This window comes from Equus asinus, chromosome 1, assembly GCF_041296235.1.
Source record: "Equus asinus isolate D_3611 breed Donkey chromosome 1, EquAss-T2T_v2, whole genome shotgun sequence".
Taxonomy (NCBI): domain Eukaryota; kingdom Metazoa; phylum Chordata; class Mammalia; order Perissodactyla; family Equidae; genus Equus; species Equus asinus.
The window spans coordinates 178,987,289-179,004,997 of record NC_091790.1 but is presented as its reverse complement, the minus strand read 5'-3'; the positions used below and the strand labels follow the sequence as shown (position 1 = coordinate 179,004,997).

At 36.4% G+C, this 17,709-nt stretch overlaps 1 protein-coding gene across 4 annotated transcripts in view; it reads left to right on the top strand.

Annotated features, from left to right (window-relative positions):
• The window catches only part of IQUB (IQ motif and ubiquitin domain containing), a 56,934-nt gene extending 40,207 nt beyond the window's left edge, over positions 1 to 16,727 (top strand). For 3 of the 4 annotated variants that reach the window (XM_044758838.2, XM_070512576.1, XM_070512579.1), the window contains 4 exons: positions 3,077 to 3,253; positions 7,267 to 7,515; positions 8,219 to 8,404; positions 12,225 to 16,727. In XM_044758838.2, coding sequence (XP_044614773.2) covers positions 3,077 to 3,253; positions 7,267 to 7,515; positions 8,219 to 8,404; positions 12,225 to 12,404 — 792 coding nt within the window. In that variant the 3' untranslated portion in view covers positions 12,405 to 16,727. The remainder of the gene's footprint in view (positions 1 to 3,076; positions 3,254 to 7,266; positions 7,516 to 8,218; positions 8,405 to 12,224) is intronic. The other variant, XM_070512582.1, reaches the window with a different exon arrangement.
• Positions 16,728 to 17,709: the final 982 nt, after the last annotated feature.

Below are 17,709 nucleotides of genomic sequence, written 5' to 3'. Positions count from 1 at the left end.
TCAAGAAATCAAGGGTAAGGGGCTTGCGTTGACTACCAGGTATTCCATTCCAATGATATGTTCAAGGACCAGGAAAATGAGTACTGGGTGGATCTGAGAACCCAGTGGACATATTGTGAGCTGGACCTGGATCAGGACTCCATTTATTTTTTGTTCCCACATACCAGCAATTTTCAGCCAAGATAGCTTTCTTCAGCTGACGGCAATCCAGAGAGAGGCTCAGCTGACAGTTGCCAGCTGCCAACCCTATCAGCAGCTGGGAGACCTCGTGCTTCAGTTCTGAAGCAGGGGTAGTCTGGGCACCACGTCACAGGATTCACTACAATGGATTTGTTTTCTATATTCCTAATGAAAGGGGAAAACCTAAGTACCATTAGGGCCATTGGTAAAACTCTTGTGTTTTATAGCTCAAATTGAAGGTAACATCGAGCATTTGTAATTGTCAATATAAATAAATTAAATCAGTATTTCATCTAAAAATATTTGGCTTCTGAAAAATGACTTTGAATTCTCTAAATTTATAAGATAGTTACCAGATGCCTCCTTCAGTTTATGGCATAGAGATATAAGTTGTCTCTGAGCTGTCATTTGTATGAACTATTTCAAAGCTTGTACATAGGCAATGGATTGGGTAACTCTGCATGGTCAGTCTGTTTTGATCATCAGTAGACCCAAATTGCCAGAGCATATAGGTATAAATATTCAAATGATAATCAGTGGTTCACTATAAATAACAACTGAAAAAATGTCAGCCATATTTAGATCCATCTAAGTGAGCCATGTGATTTCAATCTAAGAATTTCTCAAGTATAGCTATTAGATACTTCATGTGGGTTCTTTGCCTCCTAAGTTCTTCTGTCGAGAAGAAACAAGACAAGACACACAAAATTCTTAAGGCATATTAAATAGTTGAGTAAATGGTTCTTGTTGAGAGGTGAGTCTCCATAGGTCTCGCACATTTCTGCCTATCTTGAGAACAGAGGCATTGACTGCCTTTGTTCTGGACTACCTCTTCAAAGGTATTTGTGTGGTAACTAGCCTTGGAAGATAAAGATAGATAGGAAGAGGGAGAAGTGGTAGATCCAGAGGTAGGAAGTAAACTTGGTATCTGTAGAGGGCAGTAAAAAGAGCAGATTGGAAAAAAGAGAGTGCAGGTAGGGAATACAGTAGAAATGCTCTTACCTGACATAATTAGGACCACTAGGTGGTTAATTTAAAAGCCAAAGGACGGCTCATAAAAGATAAATTGTGCATATCTTAAACAATATGTTTAACCTAATATAGTCACATGTACATTTATTTAACAATACTTTGGTAGGAGATAAGGCCTTTAAGCATTACTCAAATTCTGGCTCTATTCATTTATGGCTGTGCAACCTTAGATAAGTTATTTAATATTTCTGAAAAGCAGTTTCACCATTTGTAAAATTAGTTGCTTTGAGGGTATAAATATATATGTATGTGTATATATGTACATGTATAAGTATATACAAAATATAAATTAAAAAATATAATCTATATGTCTCAGTGCTTACAAACAGGGAGCCCTCAGTAAATAAGAGATATCATTTTGATGACAATTAATAATACAGACTAGAGAATCTTAAACCTGAGTACAGGTAGAATTATCTAGAGAGCTTGAAAGAGAGAGAGACAGACAGACATACAGGGTGAGAGAGAGAGAATATGAAAATAAATGTAGAGGAATGTTTTCTAGGCCCCATTTCAGAGCATTTAAATTAGATCCTCAACTGTGAGGGCAATGTTAAAATCTCCCTCATGTCCTTCTTATTTGCCTTCGGGATCAAGGACCACTGATGCAGACTCTTGAATTAGCTATAACAAGTATGTATTAAAAAGTACAGAAGAGCATTATTTTAGTGACTGACTTTACCTTCTGACTCTTTCATTCAAACTGTGTTTGTTGTGGTCCTCTGTTGGGCAGTTATAGTAACTTCTATTTTGTTACTTATAAATCCTTTTACCTTAATAACCTAGCTCTTACCTGGGCTTTCTTATTCAACCACACTTGTTTCTGCTACTTTATTAAAAATTATTGTGAATTATATAAACATGCAGAAAATATATATAAAATATATATGTGCAGTTTAGTAAATACAAAGCTACCAACCACGTAACCACCCTTTGGCCCCCAAACAGGATATTGCGAACATTGCTGGTGTCCCACTTCGTAATGGCAATTCGCCCTCTCCTCCCCTGGAACTACCATACTGACTTTCATGGTAGTCATTTCCTTGATTTTTCTTCGTAGTGTACCACCTCTGTACACATTCTAAATAATATGGCGTAGTGTTGCTTATTTTGGATTTCATTTAAATGGAATGATACTGTATGTATTATTTTGGTGCCTTGCTTCTTTTGCCCAACAGTAATTTGTAAGATTTAAGCTTGTTATTGTGTGTAGCTGTAGTTCATTCATTTCCATACATTAGATAATATTCCTATGTATGCATAAGCCATCACTTATTTGTGTAATCAACTCATTTATGGATATTCGGTTGTTTCTGATTTGGGGCTATGTGAACAATGACTCCACGTGCACATTTCTCTAAAGCACTTAAGCATAGAATGGCTGGGTTGTAGACTATGCATATCTTAAACTGTACTAGACAATTACTAGATAAATCTAATTTTTTTCCAAGTTAGTTTGGCCAATTTTTACTCCTATCAGTGATGTTTCATTTATGCTGGAGTCTAGTTTTCAGTTTGTTTGGGTGATAATTTAAAAAACTAACTTAGTAGTTTTTTTTTTTTAAAGATTGTCCCTGAGCTAACATCTGTTGCCAATCTTCCTTTTTTTTTTCTCCCTAAATCCTCCCCCCCCCCCCATTGTATACTTACTTCTTCTAGTTATGGGTCCTTCTGGCTCTGCTATGTGGGATTCTGCCTCACCATGGCTTGATGAGCAGTGCTAGGTCCATGCCAAGGATCCAAACTGGTGAAACCCTGGGCTGCCAAAGCGGAGCGCATGAACTTAACCACTCAGCCATGGGTCTGGCCCCCAAACTTAGTAATTTTTAAAATTCTATACTGAATATTTTTGTATTTTATATAGGAACATGACTGTAAACTGACTCAGGAAATTTTAGAATTGATTGACAGAGAGGTTGACCTTATGATGAGAGGAGTCAAACATCAAAACCTTGAAGGACTCAGGAAAAGAATTGCAACACTCTTTTTTCATTACATCAAAACGCCTCTGTTTAATCCAGAAGTTGCAAGACACCTTAAGGTACTCTACTTTTTTTTCTCGAACTTCTTTCTCAAAATTCTAGTATGTGCTATAGTAAATTGAAGTATATTCATATTTTCTTTTAATACTTTACTTGGGGTCCAAGTGGAAGACCATCTTATTGGTGGAAATCTCCTTTGAATGATTATTTTTTATGTTTATAAATTAAACTTACTCACTTAACTTTTTCTGTGTCTGTATTTCCAACCTTGAATTCTTTCCTCATCTCTGAGCCAAATTTTCAGTTTAGTATTGCACTATGTTGAATGTGTCATGATCTCTCACACCATCGTGCTTTTGCACGTACTCACGTACTGCTGCTTCTATCTGGAATACTGTCCCCTAGCTTTACCCAGTGAACTCCTGTTCATTTCCTAAGACTCAAATTACATGTCCTCTCCTTCACAAGACCGCAAAGACAGGTAAACTCTTCATTCTGAGATCCTACATGCACCTTATTTGTGTTCCCTTATGATACTTACCACATGGTTATATTTATTACTCAACAGACCCATGTAGATATCCTGAGAGAATTTCAAAAGTAACATGTATTTGAACTAAACTACCTTCACCCACTCCAACATGCTTAGGTTTCTGTGGAGATTTTGCTCTCTAAGGTCAAGATAAGCGCCTTATTGCCTTCTCACTGTGCAGAACTATTTAAAACATTTTTAGTAAAGTTTTGGGGAAGTTTACTAAAGAATTCTAAATAGTGTTTTATTCCAATGATTATTTTTAGAATTATAATTTTTAAGAGGCTGACTAAGCATCTATTTTGCTTTTTTGACATAAACAAAATCTCAGTATTTAGTCAAAACTTATAGAAAAATAAAAATTGTTTAATTTTTATATTTTTCTTTTTTAATGAATTTTTTAAACTTAATTGTATTGCAAGAGAATATTAAGTTGTCCATTATATTATTTCTTATTCAAATCAATATTTCATTTGTCCCAGCTACCCTCTAGTCCTTTTCTATAGACTTATTCAGTTCTTATGTTTGCAGTAATATAATAGAATTTCATATTCTACACGTTCACATAGCATTATACGATTTTATTCACTTTTTAAATTTACCTTTGGTAAAATTCACTATTTTTGGTGAGTTTTGATACATACAGAGAGTCATGTAACCAACAGCACAATCAAGATAAAAAATAGTCTTATCACCTCCCCCAAATTCTCGTTACTTTGTAATCACCCCTTCCCCTGGCTCCCAAACCCTTTGGCAAACACTGACCTGCGTCTTATTTCTATAGTTTTACCTAACCCAGAATGTCAGATAAATGGAATCATTCTATATATAGTCTTTTGAGGCCATAATGTAGTCTTCATTTAGCATATTGCATTTGAGATTCACCCACATTCTTGAGTGTATCAGTAGTTTGTTGTTATAACTGAGAAATATTTTTATGGTCTGGATGTACCGGAGTTTGTTTATGCATTCATGGTTGAAGGACATTGAGTTGTTTAGAGTTTTGGGCTTTTGTGAATAAAGTTGCTACAAACACTTCATTGTGCATTTTTGTGTAAATTGATTGTTTTGCATTAAATACATTGGAAGTGGAACAGTTTAGTTATATGATAAATGTGTATTTACCTCTGTAAGACACTGCCAAACTTTTTTTCCAAACTGGCTGTACCACGTCGCATCCCCATCTGCAATGTGTGAGAATTCCAGCTGCTCTGAATCTTTGTCACGTTGTATTGTCAGTTTTTATTTTAATTTTGGAATTCTGTTAGGTGTGTAGTAGTATCCCATTATATTTTAATCTGCATTTTCCTAATGACTAATAATATTAAGCATCTTTTCATGCACTTTTTTACCATCCATATATCCTTTTGGTGAAGTGCCTGCACTTGTCTTTTACCAACACACTCTCTACCCCTTTTTTTAGTTGGGCTATTTTCCCATTATTGAGTTTTGAGAATTCTTTTTATGTTTAACCTGTAAATCCTTTTTAAGATATATGATTTACAAATATTTTCTCTCAGTCTGTGGCTTGTCTTTTCATTCTCTTAACAGTATCTTTTATAGAGCAGAAGTTTTTGATTTTGATGAAGTTAAACTTATCCATTTTTAAAACGGATCATGCTTTTGGTGGCTTTTTGGGTTTTTTTTGTATTTAAGAAATCTTCTTGGAAGAGTTAATATTGCTAAAATGTCCATACTACCCAAACTGATCTACAGATTTAATGCAATCCGTATCAAAATTCTAATACCATTTTTCATAGAAATAGAAAAAAAAAATCTTAAAATTTATATGGAACCACAGAAGGCCCTGAGTAGCCAAAGCAACCTTTAGAAAGAAGAACAAAGAGGCATCGTGCTTCCTGATTTCAAACTATATTACAAAGCCATAGTAATCACAACAGCATGGTACTGGCATAAAAAGAGACACATAGATCAATGGAACAGAATAGAGAGTCTAGAAATAAACCCACACATATATGGTCAGCTAATATTTGACAAAGGAGCCAAGAATATACAATGGAGAAAGGATAGTCTGTTCAATAAATGGTGTTGGGAAAACTGGGCAGCCACATGCAAAAAGATGAAATCGGAGCCCTATCTCACACTACATACAAAAATCAACTGAAAAGGGATTGAAGACTTAAATGAAAGACCTAAAACTGTAAAACTACTAGAAAAAAAACAGAGAAAGAGCTTCTTTATATTGGTCTTGGCAAGGAGTTTTTGGTCATGACACCAAAAGCAAAGGCAACAAAGGCAAAAATAGACAAAGAGGATTGCATCAAACTAAAAAGCTTCTGCACAGCAAAGGGAACAATCAACAAAATGAAAGACAGTATACAGAATGGGAGAAAATACTTGCAAACCATGTATCTGTTAGGTTAATATCTAAAAAATTACAAGGAACTCATACAACTCAAAAGCAATTTTAACCCAATTTAAAAATGGGAAAGGGCCTGAATAAACATTTTCCAAAAGAAGACATACAGAAGGCCAACATGTACATGAAAAAGTGCTCAATATCACTAATCGTCAGGGAAATGCAAATCAAAACCACAGTGAGATGGGGCCAGCCCAGTGGTCGAGTGGTTAAGTTCATGTGCTCCACTTTGGCAGTCCAACGTTTTGCCAGTTTGGATCCTGGGCGGGAACGTAGCACCCCTCATCAAGCCATGCTGAGGTGGTGTCCCACACAGCACAACCAGAAAGACCTACAACTAGAATATACAATTATGTACTGAGGGGTTTGGGGGAGAAGAAGAAAAATAAATTAAAAAAAGATTGGTATCAGATGTTAGCTCAGGTGCCAGTCTTTACCAAAAAAACCCACAATAAGATAACACCTCACAAGGGTTAGAATGGCTTTTATCAAAAAGACAAAAGGTAGCAAGTATTGGTGAGGATGTGGAAAAAAGGGAATCGTTATGCACTATGTGGAAATGTTAATTGGTACCACCATTGTGGAAAACAGTATGGAGGTTTCTCAAAAAATTAAAAATAGAACTACTGTATGATGAAAAGTTTCAAGTTTTGAAAACTGATCATGAGCCAATCCAAATTTATTGTTAAGATGAATGAAATAAGAACAACATTTGGTTCAGTGGACTTTTATTTATATGTGAAGCTAGCTATTGCCTGTAAGAATAATTAATGTAGCATAGCACCAAAAATCTAAATTCTTCTTAAAAATAAGTACCAAAGCACTTGGAGAGTTTTCTTACTGTTTTGCAACCCAAAGCCTCTACCTACTAATTTTTTTCAGTCAATTTTCTAGGTGATTTTACCACATGTATCTGAAGGTTGATGAATAATAGAGATTTTTAATATTTTGGCAAGGTAAAGGAATACTGCTTAAAATTTAAATTTTGTATAGAATAGGAAGGTAAGGGAAAAATATGACTTTAGAACTTAACGAACTTTTTATCTCATTCTACGATAAGTTGTTTAGTATTTGTTCTGTTGGTTAGCTTCTCTTGGGTAGTATTTGGCCTGACTTTTATACCTTTCTTTCCTTTTTTTTTTTTATTTTTAACTAATAAGGCCCCTCAAGACCCAATGAAGTTTTATAAGAAGATTTACTTTTGCCACAGTTGCCAGCTCTATTTGCCTTCTACTGAGTTTGCTGTATCATCCACTTCACAACGCATATACCGCTGCCGTCACTGCATTAACCTTGACAACGAGACTCGACAACGGGAGTCATTTCTGAAATACAAATGTTTGCTTCAACGGCTTTACTATTCAGAAGCTGATTATGAAGATGATTCTAAAATTGCTTTCCTGATGCAGGTATGATCAGTAAGGGTTGCCAATCAAGGATGAAATTTTTCCTCTGATTTTACAGACAAAATTCCTGCTTTCCCACCCAAACCTTTTAAAATAATGGTTCTTTTTTCTCTGCTTGTATTTTGTGATGCTTCCCTTCTGGCCATTTTAAGTTTATATATGCAGACTTTGTGATAAAAAGTCATTTCAAGAGTTTTAGCTAATATGGTTTAAATAAAAAAAGTTTTTAAACAACTATTTCATTTCCTGCCTTTCCCTCTTTTGTCATTAAAACAAGTCTTTTTAATAACGTTAAGCAAATTGCTCACTCTTTATTAAATTTCAATCTCCTCATTTGTAAAATGGAATAAAATGACCAACAATAACCCTGAGGATAAGATGATCCTTACTAATAAATTTTGAAAAGTACTGAATACTGTATAAATGTAAGGTAAAATGATCGTACTGGAAGAAACATATACAGCTTACTCTGCGGTAAAGACGCAGTCATGACTGTGAGACTGGTAACATTGTTTGGGCAGAATGCCACGAAGATTGGGCAGAAATTTGGTGAAAAATAAGGAGCTATGTTCCTCTGAAAACCTCAGAAATAATGTTTCTGTTTAAAAAAATATACTCAATATATTTCCTCAAGTAATGTAATGATCTTAAAGAAATTTTATGTTTAGAAGAAAACATTATTTTTGAAACTTGTTTTGACATGCAGCTACAAGATATTCAGTACCTGACCGAGAACATCTGGGCGTCCCAGTCAGTCCTCAGTGCCTGGACCAATCTCAATGATCTGGTCATGGTCCGGTGGGATAAGTCCTTGGAGTGGTCCCCCTGGAACTGCATTCTTCTTACCAAAGATGAAGGTGCTGCTCATCTCAGGCTAACAAGTATTGAACAGGTAAGAAAGTCAAAATTTATCTGGGAAATTAATTTAATCATTGGAATTAATAGCAAGAATTTGACTACCTTTTAATACATTCCATGCATAATTTAAATACTCCCATTGGATTAATAGAGAATCCGTGGATACCACTAACAAAATATGTGAATGGTATGTATGGCAGAGATTAAAATTAAAAGGAAACTAAGGCACATAAAAAGGAAAGATAAGAGATCTGAAGGTCTTCCAAGTCCCTGAACGTGACACCATTCTCTCCTAATGATAGCAAGTTCAAGAGGGTTAGTTCCACATCACGTTCCATGAGAGGAGGGACTTCATTTAACTTGTTGATGTCTATATCTCCAATACCTGCAGCAGTTCCTGTCACAGACTAGGGGTTTAATAAGTATTTGTTGAAAGACTAAATGAATATTAACACCAGATAGGTATTTTGGAACATAGAATCCGTCCTTTGATTAGTCATCATGAGTCTGCCTATTAGCACACTAAATTCTCAAATAAATTTTGTGCTCTAGATGGCAGTCATACCGATGGGGTATAGTTCCGAGGCTCCATTTTTCATTTGCTTCCAAATAACTAGGGGTGGGGAAAAAATGCTAAAATTGAATACCCTTTAATTTCAGTAACTTACAAGATGCAATCTTGAGAACATTTTGATGAACAGAATTGAGGCTTCCCTGGTGAGTTCCCAGAGAACTCCATTTATACCAAGCAAGCCCAGGATCCCAAGAGCTGTTACTGATTCTGTGCCTTCTATTGATTAAATTGCTCTACCTTTAAATTCCATGCAAGATGTCAGTTAAGAGAAAAGAAAGAAATGACTTCAAATCGTCATTTTGAATAGTGCTATTCCCTGCCTGTGTTTTTCCTGGGCAGGGGGAAGGTGTAAAGGGGAAAAACTAGTTAAATTTTTAGTTGTTTTGAATAATTTTCCAGTAGAAGCCAGGCTAAGAAAAATTTCACTCGAGGGATTGCAAGAAAGGGCAGCAAGAAATTGAAGCTATGTTAAATATTATATTTAGTAAACTAAGCTGCCTCATAAATATTTCATCACTGGAAGCCTAGCCAATACTAGCAATATCATTTCATCCAGGACCCATAGTGGGACTGAAGTTCATTCCCAAAGCTGATATTCCACTGCTTCCTCAATTAATCCACACAACTCCCTTTGTGTATTTAATCAAGTTACTCCAGTCTCAAATTAAATGTTCTATTCACATGCATTCCTAATTTCAGGATGCCGACTTTACTGAATCTCTGTAAATAGAGCTAAAGTTCTCAACCAGACAAACTAAGACAAAATGGCCATTTTTATGGTTTTGGGCTAGTGTCATCTTTTAAGTATTAATATTCAGCCTCGTTAAAGAAGAGTTTATGTCTTGCAGCAAGTTAAAGCATTTCCAGAATTTCCCTAATGCACAGAGATATTTGCTTTCTCAGTTTGTAAAAGCATACTCAAAAATTAAAATAATCTTGACTCCCTGCAATCATGCACAAGTTATAGGAAAAGCCTGGAAAAAGACTTGTGTTCTCTGAACTATAAATGAGGCAGATCAATTTTTCATGGTGTGCACATTGGCCAAAGTAGGAACAATAGTGGGTTTAAAGTCAGGGGCCTGACCCAGTGTTTCCCCATTTCGATCACTAACAACCTGCAGGACAGTAAGACCTGACCTCTTTGCTTCATACATTTTTATAAAACTTAGCTGAAAACATGGAAGCAGTATAGAGGATCAGAGCAACCCTGACTTTGAATTCTGGCTCTGTCACTTATGAGCTGGGAGAAGGTGAGCAAGTTTATCAATGTCTCAGTGACCTGGTTTTCTCATCTATAAAAAGGGAATAATATACAAAAGGGGATAATAGATGCTGGATATCTTTCCATATTATATTATTCTTTAAGACTTGCTTCTTGTTCCTTTGACTGTATGTACCATGATATGCTTATCTCATCTTTAATGGTTACTTTTGGGTTCTGTAAAGACACTTTGAAAACTTTTAAAGTCTTGTATATGTATAATTTAATGTTGCATAGCAGGAATATGTTAGTTTTTTTTTCAATGAAATATGGGTTAAGAAATGGTGAAACAAAGTTAGATTAGTGCAAAGGGTGAGTATTTGACCTGGTAAATTTGTCTATAGAGAAGAAACTTTAAAATAATCCCAGGATACTCCTACCTAATCCTTTCTGTGAGAATATCATATCCTTTGACTGCTTTTCTCCAGGGTTTTCTTTACCTTTGATTCGACACTATGAGGGATCTTTAGTGAGGGGATGTCTTACTTTTAGAAAACAACTTTTAGGAGGAGGTAAAAGTATTTGTGATTTGGTTGAAAAGAAGGGTCAATTAAGATTAATAAACAGAATAGATGGTATTTATTAATTCAACCAGAATTTACTTTTGAGTGTGCCAGATACTAGGCTAAGTTCTTGAGAAAAACAAGGAAATGTAATGAACACAATTTTCATGTTTCAGGTGCATTCAAGTTGAGCAGCAAATCACAGACTAAGTAGTTTATAATGACTTCACCAAATGTGGGTTTAGTTTCCTTATATAACAAGAAGTCCAGAGGTTGGCAGTATGGGGCCAGTAGGGTAGCTCCATAATGCTCTCAGAAACCCAGGCCCCCTAACTTTTCCCTCAGCTGTATTTAACCTTTGGCTTTCATCCTCACATTTGTGGACTCTTAGAGATAACATAGCTGCTTCATCTCCTGCATTCTATCTACCTCCCAGGTATGACAAACACCAAAAGGTGCTGTCAAGCACCTGTCAAGGTGAGTCGTCTCACTTTCAAAAAGCTTTCCTGTAAGCTTTATCCAATGAGTTCTGTTATATATATGTATGTATGTATATGGCCAGAAACTTGTCACATAGCCACCTCTAGCTAGAATAAAAGTGAGGAAAGCTGAGCATGTCACAAAATACAAAATCTGTGCCCTATACAAAATCAGGCCTCTAAACATGAATGGAAGAGAGAATGAATATTGGATTGGTAACTAGCACTCTGCCGCTCTTAGTAGAAAACAGATGATTTTATAATGTCGCAATGCTACATAACAGAGAAAGTTCCAAGTACTGTTATAGCTGTGGCGAGACAAGAAGCCTAAAAATTAATTAAGAACAAATGAAAATGGAAAGGCATGAAGACTTGATAAAGGCAGGAAGGTTATTTTCTGTTAAGAAGAGAAGAGGAAACAGTGCAGGGACTTACAATGTGGGAATCTAAGGTATTAAGAAGGTGACCAAAGAGAAGTTTCGTTGTCACAACACCACTGTGATCTTTGTCTTGAACTCTGGAGAAATGGAGGGAAGGACCAATTTTAGAAAAAAAATTCAAATTGGTAATTGCATCAGTATTAAAACAGATTTAAAGAGAACCAAAGTGACAAGTACATTCATTCAAAAATATCGATTGAGTATCTTCCTTATGGTGCCAAGAGACACATATATGAAAAAGACCCAGTTTGAGTCTTCAAGGAGTTTTCCTTATCATGGAAGAGACTCTCAAGAAGATAGTGAAATTTAAGGCAGAATGAACTAAACATTACAATTAAAATACATAAAAATGCTTGCAAGTATGGAAGAAGGAGGGGTTAGTTTGGACTCAGAGAGGTCACATGGCGAATCAGGAAAAGTTTCCAGGTTAAAGCATCAGAGGAACTGAGCCCCAAAGGGTGAGAGACAAAGTGGGAGAAATGTATTCTGGCTGAAAGAACTGATGAGCAAAGGCATGGAGGCATGAAAGTGTTTTTACTTGGCAAAATATATCTGTGACTTTTAATAGAATTTGATTTGATTTTCTTTTCTTTTCAGGGATATGAACCCTTGTTTATTCACAAGATCAAACACAAGCATATCCTGGCTAAGAACTATTTTTCTCAAATTCCACTGCTGGCTTCATGTATACCTGACGGTGAAATAGATGCGATCAGGAAGAAATATCACCCAGAAACAACACCTAAGATTATAAAAGCCCAGGGGCCCAGTCCTTAGAAGACCCGGGGGCATTTGTTTGATGATCCACATTTTTGTTTACTGCTAACAGAGTAATACAGAGATCACACAATGTGGAAATAGAATTTTATCTTTTTATTGATTTTAATTGTCTTTCATAATATCATAAGTAGTGTGAAGAGAAAACATCCCTATATAAATGCTTTATTGTTAAACAGTTAGTATTAAATTGAGATATAATTTTGTTACTGAAATTAATGTTTTAAAGGAAAGTGAACATTTTATTTTTACATATTTTCACATTAAAATTTTTTAAAATTTCAAGTGCATTATAATTAAAATCAATAGACAAACAAAAGGTAGGTTTAATTTTCAGCTCAAGAAATTTATTTTAGATAAAATGCAGTTATAGGGGAATAGTCAGTTTATGGATGGGAGGAAATATAGAATTCTCCGTCTTGAAAATCTTTACAGGTAGCATAAAAGATGCTAGGTTTTAATATGGGGATTTGAATCTTCACTTTTTATCTTCTACTTTCACCTTCCATCCTTCTCAAATCCCAATAAAATAACTGAAACTGTTTATAAACAAATAAACAAGTGCATTCCATGCTGGAAAACAGGGTCAACAGTAGAACTATCTTTTATCCTATGGGAGAAAAACTCCCAGTAGGGCAATGATGAAACTCCATAGGAAGAATAAACTTGGTCGAGTAAACGATAACAATCCCTTTCCCCAATAAACCAAAGGAATAACCTTGACCACATGCATATCAGGGATCTACAATGATAAACAAGGGTGTGTGAGTCAGTCTTAATAGGAAATGGTGCCCTCAAAACAGGAAAATTCAAGAAGAGTTTATTTACAAGGGACTTATAAAGTGTGGGCAGTGTGTTGGGAAACTAAAGAAATAGGGCACGGACCCAGGGTTGGTGCTGGATAAGCCATCTCTACCCCTAGCCTTAAATGAACCTGGGAGGGGAGAGGTATAGGAACAGAGAAAGGGAGTGTAAAGAAGATGATTGAGAGGATCAGTGACCAACTCCTACTGGAACAGCCAGCCTAGTCTCCTGCTTGGGTTTCCCACTGGCAGAACCCAAAAGGAAAGCAGAAGAAATAGAAGTCTGTTGACATAATTCATACAGCTTTGGGACAGAGAGCAGAAATGAGGGGCAGAGTGGATCTGGATGGCTAAATAGAATATATCCAGCAAGAGAGAATTAAAAGTGTAGATGTGTAATTCAAGTAGCACTATTTCACAGCCCCCCCCGAATTATATATGTTCATGCATATATACATGTATAGAGTGTATATACAGAGATATATATAACTTTTCTTCTAATTCCAATCACCAATTAATGAAGCTGTTCTGTCAAGTTTAGTGATCAAGGAATTCAATCTAAATGTTAATATTTATTCTACATAAATATTTGCCAACATTTTAACAACTTGTTTTCTAGGATGTCTACAGTTTTTTTACTTGGCAAAAGCATGGCACATGGCGATTACTTTTAAGGAACTAAACATCGAGGAGGGAAGTGCTATAAGCTGCTGTTATTTTCAAGTTAACGTGGACAATTCGGATGTTCTGGGAACTTTCTAAACAATAAATTACAGATGAGAATTGATTGGGGACCATTCTGACCACTGATAACAATTTAACACAGAGAGAAGTGTGTTTACACTGGAATGTAAATAACCAGATTCTCACTAGGCAGTTCAGGAGAATCTCCTAGTTCAGAGAAGGAAGGGCTGGGTGGCAGACAGTGAGGGGGAAATAGTCAGAGAGGGGCAAATAAGGGAAGTTGAGAATTCCTCTCTTGCTCTAGGGGTGAATCAACTGACTAGTAGATAGCATTTCCCTATAGTAATGGAAGACTTGTGGAATACAACTGACGGGGGTGGACAAACCAGAACAATTGCATCATATATGAAAGGGGGTAGCACCTTAATTCAGGACCGGGAGAATAACCACAAAGCGGGAAAGACAGCTCAACAGCAGAGAGACTCTCCCTAATAAAGTCAACTATTCTGGTAAACTTTTTCCATCCCACCAGAACTACAGTTTTCAATTTACACAGGTATCCAAAAATCCACAGCAGAAGGGGCGGGAGGAGGTGGCAGGCTAGGGAGCAGTGAGTAGGGCAACAGTCAGGTTGCTACGTACTAGAATCCTAACTCCAGGATGCTGGAAATCAACAACTAGGTAAGCAGCTAAGTTCCCCTTCATTCATAGTAGCTGCAGTCCTCTAGTTTATGACCTGATGAGCATACGTCCCAGGGCCCACTAACAGATGAAACTACAGAAAATGTTTCCTTCTTTCTCCTCTGTGAGAACTGTGTTATGTGAATAAAGGCCTAAACAATATAACAGAACACAATTTTGTATCCCAATATTGTAACAACAAGCTGATGAAGAATAGTCACCATAAATATAAAGACTCAAAATTTTAAAAATGGGCCCTTCTGAGGAATGATAGATGTTCATTTACCAAATCTCTTAATTCATGTTAGGGACATTGGTAGCACTTTTTCTCCTTTGGGGGAAAAAATGATTTGGGAAAAATTGCTATTACATAAAACAAGCAATTGCTAAATTACAAAAAACACAACACATTGGCGGCAACGAACAGCAGATTTGGTATTTGAAAGCTAAAGCTAAAACAGGGATTTGGTAGATTAGCTCAAGAGAGTCCCTTATAATCCAGAGGAAAAGGACAAAGAAATGAAGTAGGTGAGCAAAAGTAATAAATTTAAAAGCTTTTGATGACTACACTAGAAATAACATAAGCCTAAAATGGAATACAATAAGAGAAACAATTAGCAAAGAGAGATTTAAAGCCAATTTCCCTAAGCTAAAAAGACATATATCCTTAACTATATATTGTATATATATATATACAAGTCCTAGGAACATTAGTTTAGAGACACACATAGACACAACCTGATGGCATTTCTGAATTTCAAGAATATTCAACAAATTCTGTAAGCATTCAAGTTGGAGGGAAAAAATTAGTCACAAGGGGAAAAAAAAACCCAACAGCATAGATTTCTCTTCTCCAATGCTAAATGCCAGATGATAAGGGAGGAACGTTTCTATTGAAGGATTTTGAATTTCAAGTGTAAAAAAACTGACCTAAGAATTTTACTTCCAGGCGATTTTCTTACCTGTGAAGACAACAGACAGACATTGTTAGGCAGAAAGCATATCATCAGTCTATGTGTAGCCATTCCGTACTCCAGCTGACCTCAAAACCGTGGAGGTAAAGTATGGGCGTGATATTATATAAAAAATGGCAGGGAGCACTACAATCTCAAGATCCTTTCTAAATGATTATCAGTTTGCATAGTTTTCAAACAATGTAATGATCAAAAATAATTCCTCAAATAAAAATCTACACTGTAAAAAAAATAATCTGAATCTATGAAAAAAAACTTTACTATTCCAATAAAATGCCTGCTGTGGGAGGATTCAGAGGGATGAATTGTGCCAAATCTTTTTAGAGGAGAAGGGTCAACAGATACGTAGGTAGGAAAGCAAATATTCAAATAGTTAGTTTAAAAGTTCAAAAGCAGTTGCTTTTGAATGAAAATCGAATTAGAAGCTCCACATTTCTGGAGAGAAAAAGGGAACAACAATAAACTTGAGAACTCTTGTGAAGTAAAAGTTTGTTTTTCTTTTAAAGTTAACAGGAAGGAAGTGCATATAAGAGAAAAACAAGATTAAAAATATCGCAATGCATAAATTTGAATAGATTAAAATTCTCTAGGAAAGGATAGTTATCCTTATATTGTATCAAGAGTGAACTATATGCTGTGTACCAGATATGTACCCCAAATAAAATGACATGTAAGGGTTAAAAATAAAGGTATTTAGTAAAACCGTATCAGTCATATGCAAACAGACAACAAAAAAATTAGTGGCAATATTAATATCATGGATGAAAGTGAGAAGAAAAATAGAGCAAAGGAAGTTACCTTATGTTGGTAAATTATAATCACAATAAAAATGAATAATGAATCTCTATGTTAGGTACAAAAATAGATTTTAAAGAAAAATCAGTTGAGAATTCTCTATAGGATCCTTACGTTTCTGCATTTCTTTTAAGCAGAGGCACTAGTTCTCCCTTTTTTCAGACTTATTTTCAAGGATGTTTGCATAGCAAGCAGTCTCGGAAGATAGAGACAGTATGTCAAGTTCCCTGTAAAGGATTCAGAGTCTCTAAGTCCAGGATTGCTGTCCTGGAATGCAACTCACTGTGTGTGCAGGTCTCATCTGGACATTGTGTCACTTTTAGGGCAAAATGCTGATATTCTGGCTGCTGCTATTTATGTGAGCAATAAATTGTGCTTCCTCTATGACCCAGGAGTTTCATTCTTCTTCTATCACCTATGAAATTGTGGCAAGATAATTGTTAGCATGCAATTAGGCTACCGTCTCAGAACCTTCACAGTTCTCCAAAAAAAGAAAGTGAGTTAAGAGGTAGAATATGCTGTTTCTCTTCTCTTTCCAGGAATACTGGGTGATTGATCGCAATTCTCCACCCTGTTGAAGTGAGGTGGGATGATGTAACATGCTTTGCCCAATGTAACGCGAGTAAAATTGTCGTGTGTCACTTTTGAGCGTTGAAGGAACAAATAATTCTAATCCTATAGACGTACTTCTAAAGAATAGAAGAAGTGAATACTTCCCAACTCATGATGCCAGCATAGCCTCAATATCAAAATTTGACAAGGATAGTACAAGAAAGAAACTGATAGGTCAATTTCACCATGAATACAGATGCAAAAATTCTGAACAAAATATTAGCAAACTGGGAGAGAGGGGGCGGAGCAAAATGGCGGGGTGAGCTGACCCGGGATTCTCTCCCCTCCAAAATACAACAAAAGATTGGAAGAACTGAATTTCAGAGAATAAACATAATGCCAGCTCGTTAGAGACCTACAATACCAAGAAAGCAGAGATCATAAACCTAGCTTTACCCCTTTGGAGGCACTGGAATGGTAGGAGAGAACATCGCTCCCTCCCCTAGAGTCTGCGATCGCTGCGGCGCGGGTGGGGAAGGAGCAGGGGAGGGGCCACGCGACCGGGGGATCATCCAGGACTCCTGCCGCTGATTCAGTGGAGACTTGCTGACGGGGGGGGGGGGGGGGGGAAGCTTCCGTCCGCGTGGACCCCATAGATCAAGGGCCTGGGGAGACCAGAGAACAGAACTGATCTGAACCCAGACCAGCACGTGTGAGTAACAGCCCCTCCCCCACAGCAAAGCCAGTGGGCGCAGCCATCTTGCCCCAAGGCAGAGAGCTAACACGCAGCTCTCAACCCCCATCTAGTGGCGACAG